This window comes from Cajanus cajan, chromosome 8, assembly GCF_000230855.2.
Source record: "Cajanus cajan strain Asha chromosome 8, NIPB_CcT2T_4, whole genome shotgun sequence".
Classification (NCBI taxonomy): domain Eukaryota; kingdom Viridiplantae; phylum Streptophyta; class Magnoliopsida; order Fabales; family Fabaceae; genus Cajanus; species Cajanus cajan.
This window is the reverse complement of record NC_138524.1, coordinates 20332068-20341978: the sequence shown is the minus strand read 5'-3', so window position 1 is coordinate 20341978 and position 9911 is coordinate 20332068. Positions and strand designations below refer to the sequence as shown.

The following is a 9911-nucleotide window of genomic DNA, read 5'->3' as shown; positions in this document are numbered from 1 at the left end:
CCCCCTCTCTCTCTATATATATAATGAAATATTAAATAGTTTTCAAAAAAATTTAAAATTTATAAATTTGATCTATGCATTAAGAACTTTAAATTGAACGATCGGATCTTTAAAATTTAACGTAAAACATAAATTATTGAACAGAGTAAGTTTAGATAAACTTACTCCTAGAATAAACGGATATATATATATATATATAATAGATGGACTAAAATCATATAGTTAATCTTCATTTAATAATAAATAAATACTTTGATAACATAAAATCCATTCATTAATGCACTTTTAATTAATTAATTAATGGTTATTTTTTTAATTCTTAGAATTTTACTTTAGTTTCTGTAGTTATATTTTTAAATCTTTTTTACTCCTACTGTTAATTTTTTTATAAAGGTTTTAACGTGAGCGACATGAGTTTATTAATTATATGTGAGAGTGATGTATTTTATTTTTTGGACGACGATATGTTACTTAATGAAGATTTTGGATGGTTTTATGGATAATTAATATTTACTATGATTGAATATGATCCACATGAATGATCAAATTGTTTATGACGTTACAATACATCATTATATGATTTTATGGACAATCAATATTTACTATAATTAAATGTGATTCAAATACATAGTCAAATTACTAATGACTGCACAATATACCATTGTATAATTTTGTGGATAATCAATATTTACTATGACTGAATATAATCTAGATAAACAATCAAATTGCTCGTAATTGCACAATAAACCACTAAATAATAGTCGTTCAAAAAATCAAATACATTAGCCTTTCCTGTATTTAATAAACTCATATCACTCACAAAAATAATATTATAAAATAATTAATGGTAAAAATAAAAAAAAAAGTTAAAAAAATATAAATATAAAAATTATAAAATACCTATTTTAAGTTATAAAAACTAAAAGATAAAATCAAAATTATATAGTTTAAAAATATATTTTAACCTTAATTAATAATATACATGTATACCAAAAAGTGTTTTCAAAACAGGTGTTATTGAAATTAGACCTTTCAACATTTGAAAGTCAAATTCTAGAATGCTTCACCGCCCATAGACGTGTCTTAATACCACTGGTTTTTGAATAATTAAATGACGTTATATTTAAGAGGATAATTAATAAGATATTAATGGAAAATATATTTTTGTTAGAAGCTAATTAGCAAAACAAAGTCACTTATTTTTATCCATTAAATAGTTAGTAAAAAAAATGAATATATACATGGGTGGCACCACCACATTCACACCCATTCTCTTCCGCAACACAATAATCTTCTTCCACATTTCACTCTCATCCATTGTTTCTTTCACAATTCAATTCAATTCCCTTACACCCATAACCCATTTCTTCTACTTTCGTTTTCTTTCCCTTCCAAGCTACCGTTTTTCTGCTCTTCATTCCTTGCATCCATTGCGTTCTTCAGCGGCATCCGAAATTTCTTTCCTTGTAAAGGTGCTTTTTTTTTTGTTATCTATTGGTTTGTTGCTGTTCTTGCAGTGGCATGTAATAATGAAAATTTTGTTTTTTCTTATTTTTTTTGGGATGAAAATTGGAATTTTGCACATGGGTATTTGCTGTTGTTTCTTGATGTCCCTGTGAAATGGTTTGCATGCGTTGAATTTTCATCTGGGGTAGCGTTTTAAGGTTTCTTTTAATGTCCTTAGCTTTTGAGGATTGAATCTGATTTTTTTTTTTTTTCAATTTGGGTTATTGGGATGGGAAACTGGGAATTGGTAATGAATAATCATGAAATTGTTAATAAATATACAAGCTTTTTTGTTGGGGTTGATATATGGAAATTAAGGTTGGTACAGGGTCATCTCTAGAGCAAGTTCTTTACTGAAATTGTTAATAAATGGTGTTTTTTTTTATCTAAGGATTTTTGATGATTACAAAATGACGGACTGGATCTTTCAATTTGTTGGGCAAGGATCTATGGATACCTAAATTTGTTCTGTGGATTACAGTGATGAAATGTTGTAGTTAATTTTCAATATACGGGACATATGGACTTTAGCATAATTTTCAATCATAGCATAGAAATCATCATTTCTTAACAAATCAATATTGTGAATACTTGCTGCATAACCCAAATCTGGTAATATGGATGTGATTTTGACTTTTTAGAAATCGTTGGCTCCTGTAAGTGAATAGGTATGATTTGTGATCCCCAGTTATTACTTCAAATTGGAGCATTTTCTCAAATATCTAGGTTAAATGCAAATATTGAATAGCTTTTGTGACATGCTCATTGGGGGTAATTTATCAATAGTCTGCTTTTTTTAGTTTTTGTTGTCATCTGGATCTCTGATCTCAGTGGTTGTACTTCTAGATCTGTTCTGTTTAAAATAATTGCATCTTTCTGACACTTTTGAAATCTATAATAGGGTGTATATTCTGGAAATCCATGGAATCTAAATACTGTGACTCCAATGGGGAAGTCTCACCGAAGCAAAAATCAAAATCCATTTCAGCAGAGCCAACAATCTCTAATAGTAAAAATGATTGCTTTGATTGCAACATTTGCTTGGAATCAGCACATGATCCTGTGGTCACTTTCTGTGGTCACCTTTACTGCTGGCCATGCATATACAAGTGGCTTGATGTGCAAAGCTCCTCTGTTGAACCAGATCAGCAGCAGACATGCCCAGTTTGTAAAGCTGAGATCTCCCACACTTCATTAGTTCCCCTCTACGGAAAATCGAATTCAGAATCCGAAGAAAAGAAACTCCAGAAGATGAGTGTGGGAATACCTCACAGGCCACCCCCTTACAACTTGAATGCTATGTTAGCTTCTGCTCGCACACCGATTTCGCACTCTGGCCAGCAACTGCATCCAAGTTATTTCCAGGCACAGTCAAGACCATTTCATTATCAGCAGTACATCCCTCATGTCTATGGAAGCTATGGCACCAATGGATTACCTTATCTTGGAGGTGCTGCTATGACTAGTTTCTTTAATCCTATAATTGTTATGTTTGGTGAGATGGTCTTGACTAGGATTTTTGGGGTCTCAGATGCAAATATGTTTGCATACCCTCATAATAGAAGTGGCAGCCCTAGAATGAGAAGGCAGGAAATGCAGATTGACAAGTCTCTGAACAGACTTTCTATCTTCCTCCTATGTTGTATCATTTTGTGTCTTCTCTTATTTTGAAGACATTTTATTTCAATCTGTATAGGCACTTATGTGCAGCTGAGTGTTCATGCTGTTAGGGATCTATTATAGATTGTGCCAACATGTGGATAGTAGATTTTAGTACATATTATGAATATGATGATATGAATCTTGTTATTTAATGATTAAGTATGGCATGCATGTAACTAGATGAAAGTTCTATGTTCCTGCTCTGGAACCAAATGACCTAAAAGCCAGATGGAGAAGTTTGTAAGAGGCAAGGGTGTAGAGGAATTCTTAGAACAATCAGGCCTTAAACTTGACCATTTAAAGATGTTCTCTCCCCTTCCTCCTTTTGTATCGAATCAATTTGTGTTGAAACAGTGTATTGTTAACTCATGTGGCTTACATTTTGATGTGTTCATCTATGATCTAAGTATGGATGTAAATACAGAAGTGTTCAATTACTAGATGAGCAGTAAAATAAAAAGGAGAAAAAAAAAAGCCTTTTGAAGTATGCAAAGTTGTTCTTGGGATGTAGAGAAACTACTTTAGCTGCATTTTTGTTTAATGACACATAGACTACTTAAACTATATTTTATCATTGCAACAAAACTACTCCTAACATAAGCTTTTCTTAGAATTTATTTGTAAGCTTGACAGTGAAATTTCTAGAAATTAGTTAAAAAATAAAGTTTTTTTTGGTAAGTTTTTTCATGAAATATAATTAAATAAGTCAAAAAGATTTTATAGTCACTTCCACAATTTTAGTCTATCAAACTTACGAGATATATTTTTTTTGATTTTTTCGAATTTAAAACTTATGTTTATAGTCTTTGTAATTTTAAAAAATATTGTTTTAATTTCTCTATTTTTTTTCTCTCAAATTTAAGGCTTTGTTTTTAGTCATTAAAATATCAAAAAAAATATTCTTTTAGTCTATCTATTCAAAATATTTAGGAAATTTATAAAATAAATCTCACTTATTACTAAATTTATGGCACAAAATTTTATTAGTGTTCTTATCAATGAAATATCATATCAAACTACTTTATATTACATAATTGTCTCAATCTGTTATTATTAATTATAATATTAGTGTCTTGAAAGACTAAAACTATTTTTATTTTTGAAATTACAAGAATTAAAAAGAATTTAATTTGAGGGATCAAAATAATAAATTTTAGTATTTCGAGATTAAAAACATGAGTTTTAAATTTGAGAGATCGAAATTGACTCAAACCATTTTAATTACTTCAGATAAGGTTTTTTAAACATTTGAACCAAATTTAATCGAGCTCGTTAAAATTTGTTTATATACAAGTTGATTAATGAATTTTGATTTTCAATCCAATACGATTAAAGTCACTTAGATTAGATAAAAAAAAAGATTATTTTAGTGAAACTCTTTTAATGTCTACATTTATAACACAAATAAATACATTCATAAGAAAAAAGACTCTACAAGAGTTTCTTGAAGAATTTATCTACAAGAGTTTCTTGAAGAATTTATTATAATTACCTTCAAAGTTATCTATAAATAAGAAGCTTGATTAAAAAAAGGAAAAGAACAACACAAATTTCTCAAATTCACATTCTCTTTGTATAAAATTCTTTTGTACTTAATTTATTTTTATCACATTTAGAGAAAGACGAATCTTGATAGTCTTTTACAAAACTTAAACTAAAAATGTTTTAGCCGGAAGTTCAAATGTGACAAAATTTCAATATATCTAGGAATGACTTTTTTTCTTTTCCTGCGAATTTAGTAATGAGTTTATGCCACACATATATGAGGAGTTCCTTTGGAAGCACTGATTAAGGTTAATGGGAAGAAAAATTAGGGAAGAACTTTATATGTTTTTAACATTTTTAAAAAGGTTTTTATGAAAGAAAAAAAAAATCAGAAACACAATTTAACCACCTTTCTTTTCATGATTATTAAAGTAGATCTTACCTAAGACAGAAGAACATGCATGCCTTTGATTCACTTCAAAGATTCATCTGATATCACAAGAAAAGAAAATCAAAATCTTTAAAAGTTGAAAGTAAACATCTTATTACATATAATCAATCACTACTCCGTAATCACGAGACAAAGACCACTAGAGCATACGGATCTTCCACATTTGAAGATTATTCTCACTATTTCTTTAACTATTTTGACAGTAAGATTTCTTGTCAACATGAAGACAATGATCAAATATTTTCTTATTCTTTTTCAAAAGTTGAATTGCATCGACATTCCTCATCTGTGGGCTGCGAATCAAAGCCTTGGCCATACTAACATGGCATGCTTCACCCGTTTTGACAAGCCTTTCACAACAATGGTTTGTGATGTTCTTGTCATATATTAGCTTGTTATATATTTCTGCTCCACAACGAGACCCTAAACTTTCTGTGCACTTAGCCTGAAATGTTGGACTTCCTGATCTAGTAAGTAGATCACACTTGTGGTAGACTTCATCAGTTTTTGCAATAACTTCAGTCCAATTTGCATTTTTAAGATCTTGTCTACTTACAAGAACATATATAGTGAGTTTCAAGTGACAATTATAACCCGCTTGTGCAAGCTTATAACAACAATTTGTTGAAATTATGCTATCATTATGACCTATCAGTTTGCCAACAACTTCACTTCCACAGTGCGGTCCAATGTGTCCTGCACATTCAGCCCATGACTCTACCTTGGTAGATGATACTGTATTTATTATGGTGGCCAAAATGAAAGCCACCAAAATAAGATAATTGTTGGGCCTTGCCATGAGACTTGACAAAAGTGAATGAATTTGGAGGTTTTTACTGGTTGGATGATGGTATTGCTCAACATGGCGTTTGTTTAAATAGTCAAATCCTCTTATATGGGATGCTTGTAACCGAAACTACATTAATTTTTCTTCTTGTTGAAACATAGCATTAAATGATGTGTTGCAATTTCTATCAGTTCATAGGTTGAATAATGAACTTAAGTTTCAACTTTCTAAACTCTAAACTGTTTAACTTTCATCGACCATACAACTTTTGTGGAAAGTGATTAAGAGTGTGTGTCAATTATATTGTTTCTGAAGATTATAATAATCCAATAGACAATAGTTAATAGTAAGCTTCAATTTTATGAATGATAAGGGCATGTTTTGCGCCATGACAACAAATGAGAGACACGTTAGTATGTTAGTTTGAGGAAAAGGCACGTGGAAGGTAAAAGGTGATGCAAAAAATTAAGATATAATAAGATAATTATGTTATAAATTATAATCTTTTGTTTGTTGGTTGACATATTTTTATCACTCTATTAGTGTAGTTTATTTTTTATCCTAAATTCCTAACTGAGTTAAGAAGTAACGTGGTAGAATAACGTCTATTTACGTTATGCCATATATATATATATATATATATATATATATATATATATATATATATATATATATATTATACGAAATAGCAAAATATATAATGAATATAACATATATAATTAAATATTAATTTATAAAATATATAACAAATATATATATATATATATTATAATATTAATTTTTATAATAATATATGTAATATTATATACCATAATGTATATATATTATAAAATTTGCATTTATCATTTTATCTTATATATGATTATAATAATTTTGACATGTATATTTGAATTATATTACTAACTAAATGTTAAAATAAAATTTATTATTTAAATATTTTTTATAAAATTATTTGAATTATAATTATAATTTAAAAAATATTGTATAATCTTTTATAATTTTAAGATAAATACATTATAAATCATATTGTATAGTTGCAATTATATTTTTAATTTGAATTTTTTTAAGTAATTAAATTGAAACTTATTTTTTAAAAAAATTGTTATTTTAATGAAATACAAATTTTATTAATTATTTGAATATAATTTATATAATATCTTATTAATATATATTAAATAAAGAACATTTAATAAAATAATGTTGTATGGTTTGTTATCATGATGTGCACCAAATACCATATAAGGTTGATGTTTACATTGTTATTATTACCATATCCTACTTTTATCCTATCTTACTCATATACATTATACTCTATTGTACCCTAATAATCAAACAAGTCTTGAAGGTCCAAGAAGTGTTTCATCTTATTTTTCAAAAGTAAAAATCAAATAATTTATTTTAATAATATTTGTATTATGAGTTTAATTAATTTATTAGTAAAACTTATAATATGAATAGATAATATTTTTATTAAATAAAACAAAAATAGGCTGTGGATTTGAGGGAAACCTTTGGGTTTAGACTCTTGAGTCTAACCCAAAATCTTATTAGTAAGAAAGAGGAGGAAGGGTTTAGGTTATATCACCAGGATTTTGAAATCCTAAAAGTGTTTGTAATGGAAACTTGAGAGAAGAACTTTGAGGAGTGCATGGAGTAACTTTGGATTGTGAAGATCGCGATCATTACCTTGGAGATCGTCACTTGGGGAGATAAAAGAGGAAGTGATAATGTCACACCTTATGGTCAAGTATGAGAGATATGTATACTGTTTTTTCCTCTTTATTTAATAAAACAAATATATGACCCAAAATAAATATAATTACATAATTATATTTTCAGCAAAACCTTTTTAATTTTATAAAACACATTTGATTATTTCAAGAAAACATATATTATTACTATTTTCAAAATCACTTCTCATTTACTAAAACTCTTTACTTAATTATTTTTCAAAAACATAGTTTATTTATTTTATCTATTTTTCAAAAATCAGGGTGTTAAACACCATATTGATCATTTTCAATTTCATCTAAAATTTTGGCTCCACTTCATTATACCTTCAAATCACCTTTATGGAGTGGTTCGTGTTTAACATGACTAATATGACAATCTTCTACTAAAAAATGTTTTAATTTAAATATAATAAAGAAATATGGTATTTAGATATTATTAAACTTCACTCTTAGGCAAAAGGATTAACAAATTGCAACATCTTTACTAAAAATAAACTCAAATAAATAAGAAATATGTTCTAAACATATGAAAATACTTGAGCACTAGAATGACATTAAAATGACCTTTACAAGTCCTCTATCATACAATATGTGTAACGTTGTTGGTAGACTGGAACGGGGCGTTCCAAAGTTGGAACGGGCCGTTCCCAAACTGGAACGGGCCGTTCCAGACTACTAAATAGGCCTGTAAATCCTAGTTGAGAACGGGCCGTTCCAAATATAGTTGTTGTGAGTTAAATTCAACTCTAGAACGGGCCGTTCTGGTTTGAGAATGGACCGTTCTAGACGTGCCAGAACGGGCCGTTCTGTTTTCAGAACGGACCGTTCTGGTTTCAGAACAGGCTGTTCTGCATGTGAATTTTACACGTGACGAAGGAGTCCAAAACAGGCCGTTCCGGTTTCGAAACGGGCCGTTCTGACCACTTCAGATTTCTATAAATAGGACCTATGTGCAGATGAGGAGGAGAGGTTTTAGAGAGAGGTTCTAGAGAAAAGGACTCTGGGTCGGTGAGCTCGTTTCTCTTTCAACTTTCTCTGTATAACTCTTATTCTCCTCTAGGTCACTAATTCTTCTGTCTTCCCTTGAATTTCAGACTAGAAAGATTACTTTTGGGAGGATGGAAGTTCAAGAGTCGAACTCAGATATTTCTTCTTCTTCTTCTTCCTCTCAGATTCTTGGCTTTTAGAGCCAATCTTCAGGTTAGGAAAGCTTCATGTATTATTTTCCTTGAAAATGGTTAAGTTGTTGAGTGCAGATTGAGTTAAAAAGTTGGGTTTTGTTGTTTGAAAGAAAGGAGATGATTTATTTAAATTAATGGTTGATTTGTAATTTGTGTCGAATATGTTGTATATTGTTGAAGTTATTTATAAGGTTGTAAAGTTGCTAAGTTGCCTGATGAAAATGAGTTGAGTAGTTGTTGGCTTAAGTTGTTCATATGTTGTGTGTTGATAATATGTGATATATTGTGAAAGTTGCTATACGTTGTGTATTTGGTGAAACTAAATTATTTTTCTGTTGTTTATTGTTGAATTATTAATAAGTTGAGATGTATAAGTTGAAGTAGTTATTGTTGTAAAAGTTGTTTAAAGTTGTATAAGTTGCCTATTGTTGTAAAGTTGTATAAGTTGCCTATTGTTGTATTGTTGTAAGTTGCCTATTGTTGTAAGATGTCTATTGTTGTATTGCTGTAAGTTGCCTATTATTGTAAGATGCCTATTGTCGTATTATTTTAAAGTTGAAAAGTTGGGGACATATGGTGAAGATATATGTCCTATGTTGAGATACATAGTACTAAGGTGATAAGTTGAAAGTTGTTTTAAAGTTGAATCCCTTAGTACTATGTGGGAGACATGGAAGTAGTCGATCCATGTCATGGTTGAATGACCAATTTGAGTAAGGTATCTAGTTAGAGATGTAGTCTTTGACTAGGTACTGGAGGGTGCATGGTACTTGGAGGACAGTGGGTGAGCTAATTCCATATGAGGATTGGTGATGCTAGCCAAGACCGTGGTAGGCTCATACCCAAACCCTTCTGTACTAAAAGTAGTACTAGACCTCCGAGTCTAAGTGACACACCTGAGAAATCGCCTATTGTTGTCTATACTTGGTTCTCTTCGGAGTTCCTAACGATGTTCTATACCTGACCTGGTTAAGATAGGTCAAACGTTGGATTCAGTAGGGTTTATGCCACCTAGACTGCTCAACCTCAGTTGTTGGAGATCTCCTAATTGTATATGCGTGACGACGCATTAGTAGATGTTGCATGGGTTGTTGTATTCAAATTGT

At 29.7% G+C, this 9911-nt stretch overlaps 1 protein-coding gene across 1 annotated transcript; it reads left to right on the top strand.

Annotated features, from left to right (window-relative positions):
- Window positions 1–1239: 1239 nt before the first annotated feature.
- On the top strand, window positions 1240–3548 carry RMA3 (RING membrane-anchor 3). The gene is made up of 2 exons (XM_020378039.3): window positions 1240–1472; window positions 2408–3548. Exon 2 carries the CDS (start codon window positions 2428–2430, stop codon window positions 3175–3177), a length of 750 nt encoding a protein of 249 aa, XP_020233628.1. The 5' UTR covers window positions 1240–1472; window positions 2408–2427; the 3' UTR covers window positions 3178–3548.
- Window positions 3549–9911: the final 6363 nt, after the last annotated feature.